The 24,855-nt window shown below is 44.0% G+C and overlaps 1 protein-coding gene across 6 annotated transcripts in view; it reads right to left on the reverse strand.

The window, feature by feature from the left end:
• ARHGEF6 (Rac/Cdc42 guanine nucleotide exchange factor 6) overlaps nt 1-24,855 on the reverse strand; it is an 85,235-nt gene that overhangs the window by 26,893 nt on the left and 33,487 nt on the right. For all 6 annotated transcript variants that reach the window (XM_045995144.1, XM_045995145.1, XM_045995142.1 and 3 more), the window contains 3 exons: nt 14,190-14,284; nt 11,552-11,647; nt 9,928-10,050 (listed from right to left, as the gene is read on the reverse strand). In XM_045995144.1, the coding sequence (XP_045851100.1) occupies nt 9,928-10,050; nt 11,552-11,647; nt 14,190-14,284 (314 nt within the window). The remainder of the gene's footprint in view (nt 1-9,927; nt 10,051-11,551; nt 11,648-14,189; nt 14,285-24,855) is intronic.

Genomic DNA, 24,855 nt, shown 5'->3' on the forward strand with positions numbered 1-24,855 from the left:
TGTGCTAGCTGCTGGGTCCTCTGTACACATTATCTCATTTAATTCCTACACCTGAAGAAGCCAGTTCCTGGCCAGTGTGGCTGAGAGGTCAGAGGCTCCCTTCTCTACTCAGCACCCCAACCCCCTACACACACATATGGAGGAGGCTCAACCCCAGGCAGGCTGAAAACACTGGGGCCCAACACTCTCACCCCTACTCACTTGTTGGGCAGAGCTTCTTTGCTGGGAGAGGCAAGCAGAGAATACCAGAGGCCAGTGGCACCAAGATTTTGCCCAGGGAGGAAGGCAGCCTATAGGACCAGAGAGTTCTGAAGCTCTTCCCCAGAGAAACTGGTTTTAGTTGAGAAAGAGTGTGGGGAGGGACACCTGGCTGGCTCAGGCTCCCGGCTCATGGGGGAGCCTGCTTCTCCCTCTCTCACTCCCCCTGTTTGTGTTCCCTCTCTCACCCTGGCTCTCTCTGTCAAATAAATAAATAAAATCTTAAAAAAAAAAAAACTACCCCTGCCTGAACGTCATTGGGTCAGATGACAGATCATTTATGCCCCCAGGGAATGGTCAGAAACAGGAGCGCAATCAGCTGGAAATTAGTGGAGCCGGCAGTGGGAGGATACGCGGAATTGGCGCGGACAGCTCAGCAGGCAAATCGGGGAAACATGGGCAAAGAGAACCCTGCTAGCAAAACCACCATGCTTCCAGGGTGACTGGGTGCCATGACCAAGGCCGGGCCCTCTGAGCAGTGACATCAGAGGTGCACACAGTGGGTAAAACAGACCTCACCAAAGAGGCCATCAAGTCACTAAAGAAATAAGCAAACGACAACAAAAACACACCCCCCAAGAGGGGAGAAAGGAATCAGTATCCAGAGTTGCTAAACCTGAAATTGCATGGTGTCTAGTTTCCAACAATAACAACAAAAATATGTAACACGCCAAGAAACAGAAGTGTGACCCATATAAGAAGAGACAACAGAAGTTGTCTGCGAGAGTGACGGATGGTCAGATCCAACAAAGACTTCAAAGTAGCCATTATAAATGCGTTCTAAGAACAAAAGGAAGGGTGCCTGGGTGGCTCAGTGGGTTAAGCCTCTGCCTTCAGCTCAGGTCATGATCTCAGGGTCCTGGGATTGAGTCCTGCATCTGGCTCTCTGCTTGGTGGGGAGCCTGCTTCCTCCTCTCTCTCTGCCTGCCTCTCTGCCTACCTGTGATCTCTGTCTGTCAAATAAATAAATAAAATCTTGAAAAAAAAATAAGAACAAAAGGAAACCATGCTTAAAGAATTAATGGAAGCTACTATAAGGACAATGTCTCACCGGAGAGTATTAGTACAGAAACAAATTACAGGGAAAAAAAAAGAACCAAATGGAAATTCTGGGGTTAAAAAGTACAATAACTGAAATTTTAAAATTTGCTGGAGATGCTCAAGAGTAGGTGTGAACTGGCAAAAGAATCAGTGACTTTAATGATAGATTCATAGAGATAATGTAATCTGAGAAAACAGAGGGTAGGGGGAGAGATGAATAAAGAAAAACGAATCCACTTCAGACTGAAAACTTCCTAAACTTGAGAAAAATGTTAATGTACATAACCAAAAAGCTCAATGAATTCCAGATAGGAGAGATAACAAAAAGATCCGTGTACAAATTATAGTAAAGATGCTGAGAGACAAAAACAAGAAGAAAATCTGAAAATGAGAATGAGAAAAACAGCTCATCGTGGGCTAGGGAACCTGAAGAAGATTATAACTGCTAATTTCTCTTCAGAGTTAATAAGGGCCCAGAGGTAGTGAAATGACATATTCAAGGTAAAGAAATAAAACTGACCACCAAGAATTCTATATTCATCCAAACTGTCTTTTAAAAATGTAGGTGGGAAGAAAACATTCCCCAATAAACAAAAACAGAGAATTTTTTGCTGGAAGACCCATCTTATAAGAAATATGAAAATTAGATGGTAAAATCAAGTCAATCCAGATGTAAATTCAAAGCCACATAGAAAACAGAGCACCAGCAAAGGTAATTGTGCAATTATGAAAGACAGTACAAATACCTATTTCTCCTTTTTGTCTTAACTAATATAAAAACAAACGTATAAAGCAATATTATATACCCATATTATGGGGCCTGTAACATATAGAAACGTGATATATTTCACAACCATAGCACAGTAGAGGTGGGTGGAAAGCTCTATTGGAAGAAGGATATGATATCAGAGAGTAACTCAAATCCTCAGGAAGAAATAAAGAGAGGGGCGCCTGGGTGCCTCAGTGGGTTAAGCTTCTGTCCTCAGCTCAGGTCATGATCTCAGGGTCCTGGGATCAAGCCCCCCCATTGGGCTCTCTGCTCAGCAGGGAGCCTGCTTCCCCCCTCTTTGCCTGCCTCTCTGCCTACTTGTGATCTCTGTCTGTCAAATAAATAAATAAATATCCTTTTTAAAAAAAGAAAGATAAACACATAGTAAATGAGAATGTTAATGGAACAGATGTTCTAAACATATCCTTGTTCTCCTTTCCTCTCTCAGTTTCATTAATACACATAAAATTACCTAAAATAATATTTATAGCAATGTTACTGGGTTTGTAGCATAGAGATGTAATACATATAATAGTAGCCCCAAAAAGGGAAGAAGATACAAAGTTACACTAGCAGTAACATTGGTATATCTCACTAGAATTAAGTTAGTGTGAATATAAAGGAGATTCTGATAGGATATATATATATATATATCTTATATATCTTCCATATATTTTATATATACACATATGTATATGTGTGTGTATATATATATACACACACATACATACATATATGGAAAGTCTCATCGCAATTGCCAAAAAAAGAATTAAAAAAAAATCATTGAAAGACTTCTGGTTTCAGCTCTAACGTGTAAAGAGTTTGGAGGGCATCATTACTATTCTCACAAGAAAAAACACTGAACTATCTGAAAATCAATGACTTTTCTTAGATCCACTGGGAATTGAGATCACAGGGGAGACCATGCCTTCCCCCCAAATCTGAAAGGACCAGTAAATATTGAGAATTAAAACAGAGATCCACTTCTTTGAAAGAGAAGCCACTGGAGCCAGTAACTAGTAGCAACACTCAAATGCTAATTTTGATGAATTTTAAGAGTCTAAGTGTGGACTAGCTAGACGGTTAAAAACTCCCAGTGACCCAGTCTTGGGATCCCAATACTTTTGTGGGTTTTGCATCCACAAGCCCACTCAAGTTCTCCTGGTGAAAATTGGAGAAAAATCCCCTTGCGTACTTTTCTTACACTTAAAATTTGTTTAGATCTCATGCTATTTATATTTTTTGCCACAATAAAAATAAAAGGGAAAAATTTTTCTAAAGTGGAGGAGAGGGACACCTGGGTGGCTCAGTGGGTTATGAGTCTGACTCATGATCGCAGCTTGGGTCTTGATCTCAGGGTCATGAGTTGAAGCCCCACACTGGGCTTCATGCCCAGAGTGGAGCCTACTTAAAAGAAAAAAACAGCGGAGGGAGAAATAATACTTCCTCAGGCAAACAAAAACTGAGGGAAATTTTCACTAGTAGACCACCTTTGCAAAAATTGTTAAAAGAAGTTCTTCAGAGAAAAGGAAACTTAGATCTACATAAAAAAGGAAGAGTGTCAGAGAATACTACATACAAGTGAAAGAAAACCTTTCTTTTTTCTGAGTCTTAATGGATCTAAGAGATAACTGTTCAAAGTAATAGACAATATATTGGATTATTTTACCTTACGGATAAATTAAATGAATGAGAACAATGTTCTAAGAGGTTAGGGGGAATTGAAAATACTCTGTTATAAGGTACCTAGGCTACCTATGGAATGAAAGTGTTAATGTAAAAGTGCTGTTATATTAGTTATAAATGGTTATTATAAACTCTAGGGAACCCACTGAAGTTTTTCCAGAAGTATAATATGCTAAGAGAGAAGATAAAATGAAATAATATAAAATATTTAACTAAAACCAGAGAAGTCAGTGAAAGAGGGGGTAGTAAAGAAACAAAGAACAAGTACAATGAATACAAAACAGTTATAAACATGGTAAACATGAATCCAACTATATCAATTATCACTTTAAACATAAATGGTCTCCATATGCCAATTAAAAGACAGAGACCGTCAGAGTGGATTAAAAAACAAGACTCAACTGTAGATTGTATGTAAGATATTGATAGAATAAAAGGAAAAAGATGCAAAAGATACATTTAAAAATAGCTGGATTAGCTACATTAATTTCAGAAAAACCTGACATTAGAACAAGGAAAACTATCAGGGATAAAGAGGGAGCATTACATTCCATGCTCTTGTTTTGGAAGAACAAATATTGTGAAAATGTCTATGCTACCTAAAGCAATCTACACTTTTAATGCAATCCCTATCAAAATCCCATCCATTTTTTTTCAAAGAAATGGAACAAATAATCCTAAAATTTATATGGAACCAGAAAAGACCCCGAATAGCCAAAGGAATGTTGAAAAAGAAAACCAAAGTTGGTGGCATCACAATTCCAGACTTCAAGCTCTATTACAAAGCTGTCATCATCAAGACAGTATGGTACTGGCACAAAAACAGACACATAGATCCATGGAACAGAATAGAGAGCTCAGAAATGGACCCTTAACTCCATGGTCAACTAATCTTCAACAAATTTTCAACAAATTTTTAAGTTTTTTTTTTCACTTTTTTGAAGCAAGAGTATAACTCATGAGGGGCAAAGGATGTGTTTTGTGGAAGTTTAATGCCTAAGGGGGTTGTTTGTTATAAAGCTAAAGATATTTTTAAAAGTTAATTTCTCTTAAGTCAGTCAGAGAAAGACAACTATCATATGATCTCCCTGATTTGAGGAAGTGGAGAGGCAACGTGAGGGGTTTGGGGGATAGGAAAGGAATAAATGAAACAAGATGAGATTGGGAGGGAGACGAACTATAAGAGACTCTGAACCTCACAAAAGAAACTGAGGGTTGCCGGCGGAGGGGGGGGGTAGGGGGAGGGGGGTTGGGTTATGGACATCGGGGAAGGTATGTGCTATGGTGAGTGCTGTGAAGTGTGTAAACCTGGAGATTCACAGACCTGTACCCCTGGGGCTAATAATACATTATATGTTAATAAAAAATAAAAAATTTTTAAAAAGAGGGAACAGGGGAGCCTGGGTGGCTCAGTGGGTTGAGGCCTCTACCTTCAGCTCAGGTCATGATCCCAGGGTTCTGGGATCGAGCCCCGCATCAGGCTCCCTGCTCAGCAGAGAGCCTGCTTCCCCCTCTCACTCTCTGCCTGCCTCTCTGCCTACTTGTGATCTCTGTCTGTCAAATAAATAAATAAATTCTTAAAAAAATAATAAAAAAGGAGTATTACATAAAGATAAAAGGGCCAATTCTCTGACAAGACAAAACAATCCTTAACGTGAATACACCTAACAACGGAACATCAAAATACATGAGGCAAACATTGATAGAACTGAAAGGAGAAGTAGATAAATCCACTATTGTGGTTAGAGACCTCAACATCCCCCTATCAGTAATCAACAGATCCAGCAGATGGAAAATTAGTAAAGATACAGCTGAGCCAGACAGCACTGTCAATCTCGTAATCTAATTTACATTTACAGAATACTTCATCTAACCACAGCAAAATATGTATTCTTCTCAAGCTCACGTGGAACATTCACCAAAATAGATCCAATTCTGAGATATAAAACAATTTAACAAATTTGTAAAGCTAGAAATCAACAAAGGGTGCTGGGACATTAGACATATGCAAAAGAATGAAGGTGGACCCCTACCTCATACTGTATGCAAAAATTAACTCAAAAATAGATTAAAGAGCTAAATGTAAGTAAGAGAGAACAGTATAAAATTTTTAAATAGGCACAAATCCTCATGACCTGGATTAGTAACAGTTTTTTAGCTATCAAAAGCCATCAAAAGCACAAGCAACAGCAGGAAAACCGATACATTGGACATCATCAAAATTAAGTGTGAATTAAGACTTTTGTGCTTCAGGGGCACCTGGGTGGCTCAGTGGGTTAAAGCCTCTGCCTTTGGCTCAGGTCATGATCCCAGTGTCCTGGGATCAAGCCCCGCATCGGGCTCCCTGCTCAGCGGGGAGTCTGCTTCCCTTCCTCTCTCTCTGCCTGCCTCTCTGCCTACTTGTGATCTCTGTCTGTCAAATAAAGAAATAAAGTCTTTAAAAAAAAAAGACTTTTGTGCTTCAAAGGACACCATCAAAAAAGTGAAAAGACAACTCACAAAGTGGGAGAAAGTTTTTGCAAATCGTGTGTAAGAGGAATGTAAAGAATACTATATAAAGAAGTGTTGCAACTCCATAATGAAAAGATGAAAATCCCAACTAAACAATGGGCAAAAGATTTAAACACATATTTTCAAAGAAGATTATTATAGTAGCCAACAAGCACATGCAACTGTGTTCAACATCATTAGCCACTGGAAAGAAGCGGAGAATGTTACTGGCTGCAAGGTTGCTTGGGGGAGATGAAAATGTTTGGAAACTAGATGGTGGTGATGGTTGCCCAACCTGGCCAATATATCAACCGCCACTCAATTATACACTTTAAAATGGGTGACCTTATGGGCTGCCTGGGTGACTGAGTCAGCTCTTAATTTTGGCTGAGGTCATGATCTCAGGGTCCTGGGATTGAGTCCCAAGTGGGGCTCTATGTTCAGTGGGGAGTCTGCTTCAGGATTTCTCTCCCTTTCCCTCTGCCCCTCTCCCCAGTTCATGCATGCACGCATGTTCTCTCTCTCACCCTCTCTCTAAAGTAGATAAATAAATCTCAAAACATGGTGAATTTATGGTATATAGAGAATTTCTCAATAATAAAATAAATAATCCAATTTTAAAATAGGGGAAGGAGGGGCGCCTGGGTGGCTCAGTGGGTTAAAGCCTCTGCCTCCGGCTCGGGTCGTGATCCCAGGGTCCTGGCTTTCTGCTCAGCAGGGAGCCTGCTTCCCCGCCTACTTGTGATCTCCATCTGTTAAATAAATAAATAAAATCTTTAAAAATAAATAAATAAAAATAAAATAGGGGAAGGATCCAAACAGACATTTCCCCCAATGTACAAATGGCCAATAAGCCCATGAAAAACACTTAACATCATTATTCATTAGGGAATTGCAAGTCCAGTCACAATGAGAGAGCACTTTACACCCATAAGGATGGCTATACGCAAACAGATTGATAATAATAAATGGTGGGGATGTGGAGAAAATGGGGCCCTCGTACACTGGTCGTGGGAACACCACCTGGTGCAGCCATTTTGGAAAGAGTCTTGACAGTCGCTCTGAAGGTGAAAACAGAAGAGTTCTCCTATGACCTTGCCGTGTCACTCCTAGGAATCTACCCAAGCGAAATGAAAACATGTCCACACAGAGCAGCAGGTTATTTACAGTCTGTATGTCTGCAAACTGGTGAACGGAAGAACGATATATAGTATTTAAATAATGGAATCTTCTGTGGTGATTAAAAAAAAAATGAGGTACTAGGAGCGCCTGGGTGGCTCAGTTGGTTAAGGGTCTGCCTTTTGCTCAGGTCATGATCCCACAGTCCTGGGATGGAGCCCCACATTGGCTTCTGTCTTCCTCTGCACCCCCGCCCCACGCATGCGCTCTCTCTCACTCTGTCATAGAAATAATTTTTTTTAAAAAATAAAAAACGAGGTACTAGTAAGTGCTACAACATGGGTGCAGCTTGGAAACATGACAAGTGAAAAGAGCCCAACACAAAAGGCCCTAATGCTGTGTGACTCCCCTTAAATGAAATGTCCGGAAGGAGCAAAGCCAGAGCGACGTAAAGGTCTTCCGTGCTTGCCTTGGCCTGGCAATGGAGGGTGCCTGCTAACGAGCACGGGCTTGTTTGGGGAGCGAGGAAAATGCTCTCCAACCGATTGTGGGGATGGACGCACGACTCTGAATATACTCAAAATAATTCAACTGTGCGCCTCAAATGGGTGAATCGTGCGGTATGCGGAGTAGAATTCAATAAGGCTGGTAGATAAAAAAGGAAATGGTGATGCTTTCTTTCGCCTTTTTGGCAATGTTTTCTTTCCTAAGCTGGGTGGTGTGCGTTCATGGGTGTTCATTTTATTAATTCTTTAAATTTGCATGTAAATTATGCTTTGCAGGTAAAACAGAGATCTTAATAAAAATACTGTTTTTAGAAGGCTGACAGACCCGGATGCTAATTCTGGCTCAACCACTTAAGAGCTATGAGCTCTCTGGCAGACTACCGGACCTTCCAATGTCTTATCTGTAAAGCTGGGACGGTGGCAATAGTAATTCCCTCATAGGCGCTTAGGTCATGTGCCTGGAACACTGTCAGTGCTATTATTAGCCAACATTAGCTCTAAGGAGTTGAGCCACTTGCCTAAGTAACTCAGAATCACGGCCTCTCTTTCTTTAAACTCCAACTTCCGTATTTGCTATTCCACAAAAATGCTTGACTTCGATCGGGGAATAAAATGGACCCGAGCGGGACCCACTGAATTCTACCTTTAAACATTTTATTTATTTATTTATTTATTTGACAGAGAGAGAGGTCCCAAGTAGGTAGAGAGGCAGGCAGAGAGAGAGGGAGGGAAGCAGGCTCCCCGCTGAGCAGAGAGCCCGATGCGGGGCTCGATCCCAGGACCCTGAGATCATGACCTGAGCCGAAGCAGAGGCTTAAACCACTGAGCCACCCAGGCGCCCCTGAATTCTACCTTTAAAATGTCCTTACTTAATGGTTTTATAAAGTCAATAAAACTCCTTTTTTAAAGATTTATTTATTTAAGGGAGACAGAAAGTGCACGAGCAAGGGGGAGGGGCAGAGGGAGAAGCAGACTCCCCGCTGAGCAGGGAACCCGATGCGGGGCTCCATCCCAGGACCCTCATATCATGACCTGAGCTGAAGGCAGATGCTCAAACAACTGAGCCACCCAGGGGCCCAAGTCAATAAAGCTCTGAGTCTCGGCTCAGGTCATGATCCCAGGGTCGTGGGATCGAGTCCCGCACCAGGCTCTCTGCTCGGCGGGGAGGCTGCTTCCCCCTCTCTCTCTGCCTGCCTCTGTGCCTACTTGTGCTCTCTCTCTGTCAAATAAATAAATAAAATCGTAAAAAAAAAAACCACCAAAATGATTTTTTAAAAAAACCTGCATCTTGAAGCCTATCAGCTGGTGTTCCGGCCCAGATGAATGCATCAGTGAATGCGTCAGGGATGGGCAACCAGGCGGTAACGAAGGCCCTGGCAAGGACTCTGAAAGGAGATACCGTTTTGTTCTTCCCCATGAATCGGAAACAATCCCCAGGCACAGTTATTATCACAGCCCATGGCTTAAAGCACTTGCCAGACAGTTCACACTGCTAGTTTCTTTCTACCTTTCCGTGTTCACCAGTATCTGTCTTTGAGCCACAGCACTGCTGGAAACTTCCCCCATCAGCCAAAGGGAAAGTGACAAAGATGACCCAGGCACTCTAGCTATCTGCCAGCAACTCAGACAAACCATTCGCTGGGACAGGGGAAGGCTGAAACACTGAATGTAAACAGAATTTGGCTTCAGGAAAGCCTTCCTTGATCCTTCCCTCAGCCCACACGAAGCTGCTACCACATTGCAAAGTCTCACATGTTTGTGACATTTAATTTCATGTCCGTATCTCTCTCAAGCTTCTGTGCTCCAGGAAGGGAGGGACTGCCTCTTCCTTATGGACTACTGTAGCCTCGTCAGCTAGTACATGACCCTGCACATAGTAGCTGCTCAGTAAACTACCTATTGAGCTGATATGCAATCCGTGTAGCGATGGATTAATTCCCGCAGTGATGCAGAGGGATGATCGGAAGTTCCACTGGAGACCCTGGATTGCCAAACGAAGCGGTCCTAGGAAAGGATCACCTGTGGAACCGCTTCTTTGGGGAAATGGTAACAACTTACCTGTGCTGTGTAAGCACATTGACAGCGGACGGATGATTTGCACAGTAAGCCAGGTACATAGATTTAAAATGAGGCATGAGGTTCAATAGACAACCTCCAACTCTGTGTTGGTTTTCTGGAAACCTGCAGGTAAAACAGATGAAAACCCAGAATGTAAAATAAGAAACAGGGGATAAAGGAAGAGGCTTCTAGTCAAACCTGGCAACACGCAAACCTTTTGAATTCTTTTGCCAAAGTGAAGAGAGAAACTATATTATAACACTTTTGCCATGGAATGCAAGTTCCTGACCGCTACTTTATTATTATTATTATTTTTGATGGGGTACTGGACCACCACTCTGAACTCGAGCCACCAAACGTGGTGCCCATACACAGGGGCCAGATACTTACTTGAAACCAGATAGTGTTTTTTAAAGATATCTGTTCAAACTACAATATTCAAAATTTTAGCCAGGCACACACACACGCACACACACACAAAATACTCTTGGCTAATTTATATGAAGCTCAAGTACAGACAAAAGTAATCAAACCCCAAACTGACAAACCACAAAGGAGTATTATGTGGTCTAGGTGGCTTGGGGGTCGCCAGGCAGGACGGCTTCATGACTTTAATCTTTTTGAGTTACAAGCTACCTGTTTTCATTTGTAGACAAATCAGAGAAGTGCAAGAAAGAAAAATTACTCAGCATTCCACCATTCAGAGATAGCTATTAGGATAATTCTGCCATATTCCTTGGTCTTCCTTCTACATGTTTCTCGATAAAATGGAAAACAAAGATTACAAATCTAGCTTGTAATCGGTTCTTCTCATGTAGTGACTTATCTTTCCACATCAATAAGCTAGATCCCTAACAGCATTTAGGCCTTAACCATCTTCCTTCCTGGATGACCGCCTGAGTCCCAGAAAGATGACCGCCTGAGTCCCAGAAAGCTCGAGAAACAGGCAATCACCCAGATTTCCCTGGAGACGATGAAAGTTGTCAACTTCTCTGAGATACAGTGCTTGGAAAACTCATCTTGCTACAGAACTATATGGCCCGATGATCACCGCAGTTCATTCTGCAGTATGGAGCTGAACACCTCAACCACCGAGCCAGCCATCCGACGTGTACTGTGGTTCTCATCAAGATATACTTTCCTTCCCCCACTTTTTGTGTATTTCAACTGTTAACAAGCTACCAGGTGTGACTGAAAAAGAAAAAGCAGCTTATGCAACTGAATGAATCACCTGACTAACTTTCCCAAGTAATTGGCAAAGTACAAAAGGAGATATCGAATCAATGTCACAGGCATCATCCCTGGTCAATGGAGACCAGATTTGTCTCTCATACTGACCAGGAGCAGTAAACTGATAATGATTTTTAAATAAAGTTAGAAATGAAAAGGAAAAAAAAAAGAAATAAAGTTAGAAATGGTTTACTGCTTGTAGAGCCCTGAAATACAACCAGGGGTTTGGCTCTCCCTAGTGCCTTTTCTCTGTACTGCGACAGTTTATCAACAACGCTGTAACAAGTGAGTAGATTAAAAAGTATCCCTATCTAAGACATCAGCCAGCAGGAAAAGAAAACACGCCAAAGAAACGGTGTTGGTAGCCATCCTGAGGGCAATGGGCAACACTTACTTGGAACATTCTTCCAAGGCTTGACAGAGTGTCTGCTGAAACAAGCATATTTCCTCGAAGTTCCCCAACAAAGATGTAAACTCCACAGTACTCAGACTGAAAAAAAAAAAAAAAATACACAGTATCAGTGGATAGAACTTCAGGAGGATTCCAGTTACCCATCACTAGTCTGGTGAGCTGATACTTGCTAAAGAACTGACCAGTGGCACGAGGGAAGCAATCCCTAGATTTTAACGTTTCCTTTTAAATTTACACCAGTTCTGTGGTCTTAAACAACACTCAAAAGCATCCTTCCTCGATTTCCTTTTTCTACAATAAGAAAAATGATCTGGAGCAAACAAGTGTTTATTAAAGACATTTAGGTGTTTTACAAGCAATGAGTAACTTGTGTTACGAGTAACAAGTGTGTAATATCTAAGTACCTCAATAGGCAAAATCCATCACGGTTGGGGAGAAATGTAAACAATTTGGAGTATTCTCTTCTAGAGGAACCGGGAAAATAACTGAAAGATATTATATGTGCTCAGAGACGGCACAGGGGAAAACCACAAAATCCAGTTTCTCCCGATTTAAAATGCTTGTGAATCAACAAAAGGAAATCTTTATCAGAAGAAGTAGAGAAGAAAATAGTACTGATTTGTTTGTTTGTTTGTGGAAGGGAATGGAGTAAATAAAGGCCAGCTGATAAAACCATGGTTTTATGAGAGCCCCTCTCCCCCCCCCAACACGATGAATTTTCTCCATTCTTCCCCTCCCACGTGGTAGGTGATAACACATGCCAACACCACTCACCCAGAACTTAACACCCCTGCAGGCGTTTCCCAAATAACTCAGTTGGACCTGACGACAAGGTCATGAGGTAGGGGCTGTTGTCTCCCATCTTACCCATAAGAAGACCTGGGCACAGAGGGGTTAAGCAAATCACCCAACGTCACAAAGCCTGGGAAGGGTGAAGCCAGGATTTAAACCACAACATTCTAGCTCCAGAGTCCATATGCTCTCACACGCCTTTCCTGAAGATTTAAAGGGCCAGCGGCGGCCACGTGTTCTTTCTCCTTCATGTAATAATACAAGGGGAGTGTTTCCAAGAGAGTAATTTTTGCTGACAAAGCAAAGGAAGCCCCACGCAAACATCACCAGTAACCCCTCGAGCACCAGAAGTGCCCAGTTCCTCTGCCATCGTGCCCTTCTGAACCACAAGCTGGGAAACCCCCAGCACGGGGGACAAAAGCGGAACCTTCAGCCGGCCAGCTTCCCTGACTTCCCTCTCTCGTGGCCCCAAGAAGCTGACTGGCGGGCGGACTTGAACCTGATCGGGGAGGGGGCTTTCTTGGCCTGCCCAGGATCAGACGGTGAACAGTCTGGTTTGCTCCAGTCACTCTGGGGTCCGCCAGACAGACTGGTGGAAAGTGACCCTGACTGCGTTCTGAATTAAATGGCATCGGGGAGCTCTGAGTCAGGCTCTTCCCCTCTTTCATTTGAAATCTTATCATCTCTCCTCCCAGGGCCACCACCTCAGTTTCCTGTCTCAGCCTGTCACCTCCACAAAATGAAAGGCCCGTTTCAGTCGGTGGCAGGAGGTGCAGCAGGTATGATTCACAGGGTTCACTTCGCGTTTTACATAGTAACAAAAGACACTTTGTTGTTGATCGCATTTCGACCCGTACAAAACTCGGGAATCCAAAATCCTTTCATACTGAAGCGAGATTCCCAGAGTGCCATGGGAAAGAACCAACTGGGAAAGTGAGCAAGACCTTCTGCCTTAGCAAACATGATTTGGCAAAAAAGGTGCGGCGGGGGGATGGCAAAATAAGCCTGAAGTCCGAGAGTTGAGGCAGCTGTTCAGCGAAAGTAAACTCTTCCTGAGGGAAATGGGGAGGCTTCTGTCCTCTAGTATGTGCACCCGCGGCTCAATTTTCTATTCACCTTCTAGATTAAATCCCTAGTAAAGTGTAATCAATTAAAATAAAACCGCAAACAAATGCCATTAGCCAATAGTTATTAAACAGGCCACGCCTACAAACACACACACACATGGTCCGTATTTTTCTTTCATGAAAACAAAGTTTTCAATTCAAACCTCAGTCACTTCTAAGACCTGAATAAAGTTTGAGTATTTTATTTAAAACAAGACAAAACACGTGAACAGCTCTTATCATTCTCTTGGGCCTGGGGGAAACCGGAGCTCGAGTTCGAAGTGCCCTTGCAAACATTCACAAAATGCCACACTCTTTCCACTCTCAGACCGTAGGAAAGAGTTTCTACCCCGGCACGCAAAGGTCAGGGGGAGCAGAAAACTTTCCAGTTTACACGCTTTTCTGCATAAAAACACCAGCAGGTCCCGTTTGTGCAAGGTAAAACTGCACACACCGCTTTAAAATGTGTGAGACGACAATTGTCACAGACAGACATGCAGACGTGCTCATTCCTTCCACGGCCAGAGAAGACAGAAAGCCAAGCTCTCCAGCAGCAACCTCTTGCGTAATTTCCGTTGCCTTGACCATGTTCTTGGCAACCTGTGATCTGTGGAAATTCTTCTAAAGGGCAAAATCAATTATTCAGTGACATGAGAGCAATGACTCCAGCGGCTGACGTCATCTGGCTTTACTTAGCAAGGGGCTGAAAATGTAAGTCTTACTTGTTATTGGACTGCAGGGGTCTTAAGTAAGTGACAAGCAGAGACTGAAGTTCTTTAGCATAATCCTTTTCAGTGTCCAAAATGTTCTGTAACACCTGTAGAGAAACAAAGGTCAAGGTCAAGATCTTGTATTCATCAGGAGAGCCAGAGGGAAGACAGAGCTTTAGATGTTTCAACCAAATTACTAGGCTAGCACCCCAGTAGGTAAGAAGCACAAAATCTGAATGCAAATTAGTAACAGACTTCATTCCAGCAAATGAATAATTGCACGACTACTGGTGATATTGCGTAATTCCTATGAATACAGTTTCTCATAGTTACTCATAACCGGAAGGACCTGGCCATTTGCACAGCACTGCTGGGAATGCTTTCATGGGCTTTAAATCATTTATCCTCAGGGAAAGGTCTCAGCTAACAAAGGATCATATTCCCATTTTACGGATGAGACATTGAGACCAGCTACCTTAAGACATACAGATTCGATGTCAGGGTAATAACAGGTCCAATACCACAAAAGATTTTTCTTTAAGTTATGTTTCGATAAGAGCTTTAGGGGACAGAACCCGAGGCCACAGTGAATCGTTACATAGAGTTAGAACCGGTCTTTTAGGAAAGGTAAAAAGTGCCGGTATGAACAATTCAAAGAGAAGAGGAAGCTGAAGTGGGAGGAATTTAATTTTTTTTAAAGATTTTATTTATTTATTTGACAGACAGAGATCACAAGTAGGCAGAGAGGCAGGCAGAGAGAGAGAGGGGGAAGCAGGCTCACAGCTGAGCAGAGAGCCCGATGCGGGGCTCGATCCCAGGACCCTCGGATCATGACCCGAACCGAAGGCAGAGGCTTAACCCACTGAGCCACCCAGGTGCTCCAGTGGGAGGAATTTAATAGTGGAATAATGCCTACTGGTATTCTGAAAAATAACCAAATTAAATTCCTCAAGGCAAAACCACCAACGTTGGGGCGCCTGGGTGGCTCAGTGGGTTGAGCCGCTGCCTTCGGCTCGGGTCATGATCTCGGGATCCTGGGATCGAGTCCCGCGTCGGGCTCTCTGCTCAGCGGAGAGCCTGCTTCCCTTCCTCTCTCTCTGCCTGCCTCTCTTGTGATTTCTCTCTGTCAAATAAATAAAATCTTTAAAAAAAAAAAAAAACCACCAACGTACAGAACACAATGTGTCTTGCCCCACCAGTCTTAGGGGCCTGCCCCATTCCCCAGCCTCTTCTGGAAGTAGCTACGACCTACATTTCAAGCGCCTAGAGCTCGCCAAGCTAACACTTCGGTGCATTTTCTCTCCTAGCTCCTCATTCATTCGGCAGAACCGTGCTGCAGGCTCACTCCACGCCCAATGGCACGCGGCCTGCGGGAAGTTTCCACTCTGTTTGCAGAGGGGGCATGAAATGGAGGACCACAGGACAGTGTGAAGCATTCTCAGCTGCGAGGAGCCCCGAGGAGCCCCTCAGGCAACCAGGGTTCCAGAAAGAGACTCACAGGACAATGCATGATGGTCCGCTTTTGGAAAGGTGGAGTGGACGAAGCGAGTGGAGGTCTCGGTCACTGTGGGATTTGGGGGGAACCGCCAGACTTGGGGGGGAGGGGGGTCGTCCAGGCTCTGCTACTGATGGACAGGTGGCCACAGTTTTAAGGCTTCACTCGCCTCACCTCAGATTGTGACATTTCACCTACCTCAGGGACCATTGTGAAGAGGGACTGAGACTGGACAGGTAGGTGCTGAGTGAGCGGGAAACAGGCCCACCAGCGGGAGGGGTTAAGAAAGGTTTCCCCAGGGGCACCTGGGTGGCTCAGTGGGCTAAAGCCTCTGCTTTCGGCTCAGGTCATGATCCCAGGGTCCTGGGATCGAGCCCCACGTCGGGCTCTCTGCTCCGTGGAGAGCCTGCTTCCTCCTCTCTCTCTGCCTAGTTGTGATTTCTCTCTGTCCAATAAATAAAATATTAAAAAAAAATTAAAAAAAAAATAAAAAAAAAAATAAAAAAGAAAGGTTTCCCCAGGGCAGCGCTGACACTTCGGACCAGATAACTCTTGGCTGTGAGGGCCGCCTTGTGCATTATGGGACTGAGTCGTGTCCGTGGCCCACTACATGCCAGCTGCACCCCCCCCACCGTAAGGCAACCGAACACGCGTCCAGAGACTGCCGAACGCCACCTGAAGGATGGTATCGCCCAGTTGAGAATTCCTGGTTTAGAGGTCACAGGCCACAGCGTGGCTTCAAAAGCAAAGGCTTAAGTCATACCCCCTCCTCCCCAGCCACTCACATCTCCTTTCAGTTCCTCTATTCCTCAGAAACTACTCTCAAAAGGTGAAAATATCAATAAATCCCGGGGCCTGCAGGCACTAATGCTCTCTGAAACTAATCCAGTGATGGAACAGAAATGATCCCCCCGCAGAAAGCTGAGGCACCACAAAGGAAATGGGCCACTGTCTTGAGATGAACAAAAAAGAAAACACAACATTGAAAACTCATGGGGGACGCCTGGGTGGCTCAGTTGTTAAGACTCTGCCTTCAGCTCAGGTCATGATCCCAGAGTCCTGGGATCGAGTCCCGCATCGGGCTCCCTGCTCAACAGGGAAGCCTGCTTCTCCCTCTCCCACTCCCCCTGCTTGTGCGCGCTCTCTCTTTCTCTCTGACAAATAAATAAAGTCTTTAAAAGTTTTTTAAAATTAGGGGCACCTGGGTGACTCAGTAGGTTAAAGCCTCTGCCTTCGGCTCAGGTCATGATCCCAGGGTCCTGAGATCAAGCCCCACATCGGGCTCTCCCCTCAGCGGGAAGCCTGCTTCCCCCCCATCTCTGCCTGCCTCTCTGCCTACTTGTGATCTCTGTCTGTCAAATAAATAAGTAAAATCTTTAAAAAAATTTTTTAAATTAAAAAATTAAAAAACTCCTGGGATGTAGTTAAAGCAGAAAACATATAGCTGTAAATGTCCATATCAAAAAAGAAGAAAGAGGACTTCCGGTCTCTGGTCGAGCCTTTAAGCAGCGTGGTGGTCATTATTCCATCCTAACAGTAAGTCGATAGCTGAACTAACTGGAAAAAAAAAACAAAACACCCGCCTGACTTTCCTTATATCTGTCAGGGAATTGAGGCCACGGGGGGCGGGGGGGGGGGAATGCTACCCCCACGAGTGAAGAGACAGGCAGGCAGATACAGAAAATCAAACCTTGCTGGCGCAGAAACCCACGAGCAGAGGCCTTCATGGAGATCAGGAGCAGGACAGGAAAACCTGAGCTGTAACTGAATTACTGCGGGCACAGTGTGCACGAGTCTGAGAGTTCAAACTCCCAGGGGGCCCAGTCACAGGGCAGCACACCCACCTTTTGTGGTACCCCTGGCAGCTCTCCCGGGCTGTCACAATGAAGAGAGGAGGAAAATTTCCCTCTGCTTCAGAAGCAGGAAAGGAAAGGAAGCCATTTTGAAATACACCGGAGCATTCTAACAAGGTCTGCCCTCAAGAGAGAAATTATTTTACCAGAGCCTAACCTATCAGGTTTTTACCAGGGCCTAACCCAGCTAGGGGAAAGGAAACACCCTACCTCAGCTCCCTCTAGCCTTCCTGTCCCCTGTGAAGGAGGAAAACGACCTGAGAAGCACTGGTGAAGTTCACAATCGAGAGACATAAACTCACCAAAAGACGGAGACCTACTCATTGGACTTCAGAATCCCTCCCCCGCCCCCACACCTCACCACCATATTACTAAAGGCCTCCTTACTGCAGCTCCTTTTACTCAGTATGTCATGTATGGCCTCCAACAAAAAGTTACAAGGCATACGAAAAGGCAAAAAACACAGTCTGAAGAGACAGAGAAAACACTGGAACCACAGTCGAGTGTGGCACAAATGCTGGCATTATCAGACTTGGGTTTTAATAGGACTATGAGGGATATGCTAAGAGCTCTGATGAAAGTAGACAACTTACAAGAACGGATGGGTATTGTAAGCAGAAAGACAGAAAGACTTAGAATGAAAATGAAATGGTAGCAATCCAAAACACTGTAACAGAAATGAACTTGTGGGTATGTCGATAGAAGATTTTGAAACTGAAAAGCAAGCAGAAAGAAAAGACTTTACAGAATACCTACAAACCGTGGGATAACACAGGTTTAAAGAGATTATCAGAAGGAGTAGAAGGTTGGGGCCCCTGGGTGGCTCAGTGGGTTAAAGCCTCTGCCTTCTGCTCAGGTCATGATCCCAGGGTCAAGCCCCACATCGGGCCCTCTGCTCGGCAGGGAGCCTGCTTCCCCCCCCTTCTCTCTCTGCCTTCTTCTCTGCCTGCTTGTGATCTCTGTCAAATAAATAAATAAAATCTTTTTAAAAAACCATAATGTTAAAAAAAAACCATAATGTTTTCAAATATATATATATATATATACACACACATATATATGTATATATATAATTAAGATAAGTATGTATATATATATATGCTTATAAAAAAGCATATATAGGGACGCCTGGGTGGCTCAGTTGGTTGGGAGACTGCTTTCGCTCAGGTCATGATCCTAGAGTCCCAGGACTGGGTCCAGCATCGGGCTCCCTGCTGGGCAGAGACTCTGCTTCTCCCTCTGACCCTCCCCACCTCGTGCTCTGTCTCTCTCATTCTCTCTCTCAAATAAATAAAATCTTAAAAAAAACATATAGATAGATAGATATGCTTATAGACAGGCATATATATAATGCTTATGTATAAATGAAATGAATGACAGCAAGGATATGAGGGATGGGAGGGAGGAATTACGAGTACTCCCTTATTATAAGGGACTCATGCTACCTGTAAAGCAGTATAGTGCTCCTTTTGCACTGTCTAAATATACATTGCAAACTCTAGGTCAACCTCTCAAAGTAAAAAGAAAATTCTAGAAAGATATAAAGCTACCAAAACTGACTCACAAAAGAAACAGAAAGTCTCAACAATATAACAAGACATTGAATAAGCATTCAAAACAATTCCCCTAAGTTAAAGCCCAGGATGAGAAGACCTTACTGGTTGATTCTACCCAAAGTTGAAAGAATTTATATCAGTCCTTCACAAATTCTTAAAATCCTGGAAAAGAACAGAGTAGAGGGTGCACCTTCCAATTCCAAAACATATCAGAAAGCTACAGTAACCAGACAGTTTAGTACTGGTACAGGATAGATGTATCAGTAGAGTAGAATTGAGAGTCCAGAAATGAACCCACGGTCAACTGATTTTTGACAAGTGTACCAAGACCTTTCAATAGGGAAAGAACTGTCCTTTCAACAAACGGTGCGAGGACAACTGGGTGTCTACATGCAAAAGAATTTGTACTCCAACTCTATAACATATACAAAAATTAATTCAACATGGACTCAAGAGTTAAAACAACTGAACCCTTAGAAGAGAACCAAAGAAGAAATCTTCAGGACGATGGATTTGACACCAAGTAAGAAAAGAAAAAACAAGCACAAGCAACAAGAGAAAAAATAAGTAAGATGGAATTTATAAAAATTTAAAACTTTGTGTGTCAAAAGAGATTATCAAGAAAGTGAAAAGATAAGCCACAAATTGGGAGAAATACTTTCAAGTTATATATCTGGCAAGGGTCTAGTATCCAGAATATATAAAGAACTCTAAAAACTCAACAGTAAAAAATAATTACTTGAAAGTTGGCTAAGAATTTGAATAGCCATAGAGTTTTACCATATGACCCAGCAGTTCAATTCCTAGAGAAATGAAAACATATGTCCACACAAAAACCTGCACACGAATCTTTACAGAGCATTAGTAATAACCACCAAAAAGTGGATACAATCCAAAGGTCCACCAACTGATGAATGGATAGACACAACCTAGTACATCTATACAATAGAATCTTAGCCATAAAAAGGAAAGAAGAAGTACTGGTACATTCTATAACACGAACAAACGATGAAAATAACATGCTAACTGAAAGAAACCAGACACAGAGGAAAAATTATGTATGATTCAGTTTACATGACATGTCCACAATTGGCAGAATCCATAGAAACAGGAAGTAGATTAGTGGCTGTCAAGGCCTGGAGGAAGTGATTGCTAATGGGTACAGGGTTTCTTCTTTTTTAAAAATTTTATTTAAATTCAATTTGGTTACCATATATTGTACTATTAGCTTTAGAGACAGACTTTAGTGATTCATCAGTTGCCTATAACACCCAGTGCTCATTCCATCAAGTGTCCTCCTTAATACCCATTGCCCAGTTACCCCGTCCCCCCACCCACCTCCCTTCCAGCAACCCTATGTGTTTCCTAGAGTTAAGAGTCTCTTATGGTTTGTCTCCCTCTCTGATTTTGTCTTATTTTATTTTTCCTTCCCTTACCCTATGTTCACCTATTTTGTTTCTTAAGTTCCACATATGACTGAAATCATATGGTATTTGTCTTTCTCTTGCTGACTTATTTTTTGCTTAGCGTCATACATTCTAGTTCCATCAGAGTCATTGCAAATGGCAAGATTTCATTCTTTTTGATGGCTGAGTAGTATTCCATTGGAGGTATGATATATCTATTCTATATATGGGAATATAGAGAATATTATGCATAATATGTATAATATTATGTATATATAATACATATATATCACCTCTTCTTTGTCCATCCATCTGTTGATGGACATCTGAGCTCTTTCCATAGGTTGGCTATTGTGAACATTGCTGCTATGGGTACACGCTTTCTTTTTTTTTTTTTTAAAGATTTTATTTATTTATTTGACACAGAGAGAGAGATCACAAGTAGGCAGAGAGGCAGGCAGAGAGAGAGAGAGGAGGAAGCAGGCACCCCGCTGAGCAGAGAGCCCGATGCGGGGCTCGATCCCAGGACCCTGGGATCATGACCTGAGCCGAAGGCAGCGGCTTAATCCACTGAGCCACCCAGGCGCCCCTAGGTACACGGTTTCTTTTTTAAAAGTTGGGGGCAGGGCGCCTGGGAAACAGATTTCTCATCCGTTAATAGAAACTCCTTGGGTTTTTTTTTTCTTAAAGATTTTATTTATTTATTTGACAGACAGAGATCACAAGTAGGCAGAGAGACAGGCAGAGAGAGAGAGGAGGAAGCAGGCTCCCTGCTGAGCAGGGATCCTGATGTGGGGCTCGATCCCAGGACCCTGGGATCATGACCTGAGCCAAAGGCAGAGGCTTTAACCCATTGAGCCACCTAGGCGCCCCTCCTCAGGTTTTTCTCCTAGACTCCAAGTCCTCATCCAGGAGAGCAGCCTTCCAAACTTGAATCTGTCTATCACAGGGCTCCCTGCCCAGCTGGGCCGCAGCTCACTGCCATGCCTCAGCTCATCACCTACATTCATGCTCAGCACTAATATTCGTTCCGTAAGTCTAAGAAATAGGGAAAACCACACCAGAATGCAGCAGTATCGTCTTTTCTTAAGGAGGAGGTAAAACATAAGCAGACTGCTTTATTAACAGTACTATTTGCCTACAGGATCTGTATTGAGGACGGGGAAAAGGATGGTGGCCTGCCTTACTGCTCGTGTTCAGGAAGGAATGAAGTCATCTAATCATCTCCCATTGTTCACATTTTTCTAAAAAGACCATGTCTGGAAACCAGCCATCCCACAGCCTCACCCTCCTTCTGAGCACTGTTGCCTCTAACTGTCACCCTACCCAAATTATAATGTCTGCTGGAAACAAGGAAAACAAAACAAAACAAAACAAAAATCAAACTAGATCCAGTCATTCACTGCCTCAAGGGAGTTTTTAAATTAGGAAAGTCAGACATTATTTACATCATACAATGTGATTTTTAAAACAAACAACACTGCTTTAATCCGACCTCCCTCTCACCACTGAAACAGCATTCTTATGTCCATTTCCTTTAAAATGCTATTATCAGGGGCTCCTTTAAAAGTAATCGCTAAGGGGCGCTTGGGTGGCTCAGTGGGTTAAGCCTCTGCCTTCGGCTCAGGTCATGATCCCGGGGTCCTGGGATCAAGCCCCACGTTGGTCTCTCTGCTCAGTGGGGAGTCTGCTTCCTCCTCTCTCTATCTGCCTCTCTGCCTACTTGTGATCTCTGTCTGTCAAATAAATAAATAAAATCTTTAGAACTAAACTGACAAAGGTGGTCAATGAATCTTTCGTTAAGTAACGCAAAAAAAAAAAAAATTGAACGGTAACATACTAAACAGCGCTGCCCTTGCTATGATTTGATTAGTAGAAATGCTCTTCTGGGTGGATGCTTGGGATTCTTTCCCAAATTCATTTAGGCCTTTATTGCTCTCCTCAATCTCCAAAGACCAACTGATGAACTTCTGACACTGTTTCTTTATTTCGCAGGCCACAGGGCATCTCCTGGAGAAGGATAAAAAGGGAAGCAGACAGAGGGGGCTGTGTGTTCCCAAACAGAAGGCCTCAGTGGTGAGTCAGAAGGCAAGGGGTTTGGCAAGCCGACCAGCTCCCGAGCAGTACGGTTTGATCGAGATGAAATCCATTCGAACTCACCAAAATGGGCTGCACCCAGACACTGCCTTGGCCTCCCTGACTCTGTCTTCCCGAGGACAACTGAGTATCCTTTTGCTCCATGAACCTCTGACCAAATTCAGAGTAAGACAGATGGTGAGAAGCCATACACAGAGGCGGAGGCCTTTTGTACCTCTCTCCCGGGCTGTTGATTTTCCAGTAAAATATATTTCCCACGCTTCCTGGAAAGGCTTGAGAGTGAGTTCATTTTTATGACTCCTTCTTCCAAAAGGAAAGAGTCATCGAGTATGAAGGAATTCTTTTAAGAGGCAAAAACGCACAAACAAAGGCTGAAAACAGAGACGTGTCCCACCATCAAGGGGGACTCTAGTGGCCTCAGGAAACCTTAAATCGAAGCCAAGACATCGTGTGACAGGAATTCCCAGATAATTACGATGCCCGCGAAAAGGAGGTCATGTTGACAAAGGCCGCTGGGCCGGAAGAAGGCGCCATCTTACATGCCAGGAGCGCCTCCTCGCTCACGCTGGAGAGCTGTGGCGGCTTTCACAGCTCCGGGTCCTTGGCTTCCCGGAACCAAGCAGCACGAGCTCCCTCTCAGCAGACTCAGCAAATCCTGTCACCCCTCTACCTGCAGCCTTCGGAGGGACATGAACAGCTGACCCTCGAGCCACACAGGTTGGAAGCGCGCAGGTCCACTTAGATGCGGCTTCTTTCCAATAAATACAGTACGGTATTGTAAAGGTACTTTTTCTTCCTTATTATGATTTTCTTTTTTTTTTTTTAAAGATTTTATTTATTTATGTGACAGACAGAGATCACAAGTAGGCAGAGAGGCAGGCAGAGAGAGAGAGGAGGAAGCAGGCTCCCCGCTGAGCAGAGAACCCGATGTGGGGCTCGATCCCAGGACCCCGGCATCATGACCTGAGACGAAGGCAGAGGCTTTAACCCACTGAGCCACCCAGGCGCCCCCTTATTAGGATTTTCTTAATAACATTTCCTTTTCTCTAAGGGCGCCTGGGTGGCTCAGTTGTTAAGCGTCTACCATTGGCTCAGGTCATGATCCCAGGGGCCAGCAGTGGGCGACACTGTGCATGAGTGTGGCTGGGGCAGGGGCTAGGGGGGACGGTACATGAGAAATCCCTGTACCTTCTGCTCAATTTTGCTGCGAACCCCAAACTTCTCTATTAAAACAAACCCTTAAAAAGGTGGGGGCAGGTGGGTAAGCACTAGAGAAAGGGAACGATAATTCAGGGTGGGGACAAGTGGGCAGACAGATGAGTAAGAGAGAGAATGGAGTAAGCAACAGGTGCGTGGGGAGAGCAGAAATTGCAGGAGGTTTCGTGGGATTTTTCTGCGCTCTAACATGCCACCCACTTCCCATCTTCCCTACCGGATGCAGGTTCTTTAAGACACACCCTTTAAGCATCTGCCACAAGTTACAATGCAGTGGAAGAAAACCAGGGGGGAAAATAAATGCTCGCCGTCACTGCTGGGGATGGACTGCGGGCGTGCAAACTCTCGCCCGGGGGCGGGGGGGCTGTGCCCAGACAGTGCCCCCGCCACCCCGTTTTAACCCCCTTCCAGCTCCTTTCGGCTTATCTAAGTCTTGGCACGCTGGAATCCCATCTTCCACTGAACCCTTTCCCTTTATTGGTTCTCCAAACGGCAGCTTAGTGAGCTTCAGACTCACGGTGGTGGTGGGGGGGCAGTGGGAGGGGCGAGGAAGGGGCTGAAGGTGTTGTTTAAAATGCGGTTTCCTGTGATCTGGGGCCAGAGATTCTGAGGTATAGCAAGTCAGGTGTGGGGCCCAGACAGCTGCACAAGCTTCCCGGGGGACTTTGGAGGCAGGATCCCTCAACCACATTTTGAGAAACCCATCTTAGGACAGTTTGTAACTTTCCATCGTTCTCTGCCTCGTGGCTTACACTATCAGTTCTGTCCTGCCTTCCCAGTGGGGCCGTCGGTGCTAAGACCTACGGGTTGCGTGCAAAATTAAGCCTGATAATGAAGCCACTTAGATTCCTTTTTCTGGTCTCTATTTTTTCAGTTTTACTGAGGTACAACTGATGAATAAAAAGTATATATATTGGAGGTTGATAACAGGTGCACATGGCAAAGTGATCACCAAAACCAAGCTACGGAGCATCCCTCCCCGGGCGCCTGGGAGGCTCAGTGGGTTAAAGCCTCTGCCTTCAGCTCAGGTTGTGATCCCAGGGTCCTGGGATGGAG

The sequence above is a fragment of the Meles meles genome, chromosome X, assembly GCF_922984935.1.
Source record: "Meles meles chromosome X, mMelMel3.1 paternal haplotype, whole genome shotgun sequence".
Classification (NCBI taxonomy): Eukaryota; Metazoa; Chordata; class Mammalia; order Carnivora; family Mustelidae; genus Meles; species Meles meles.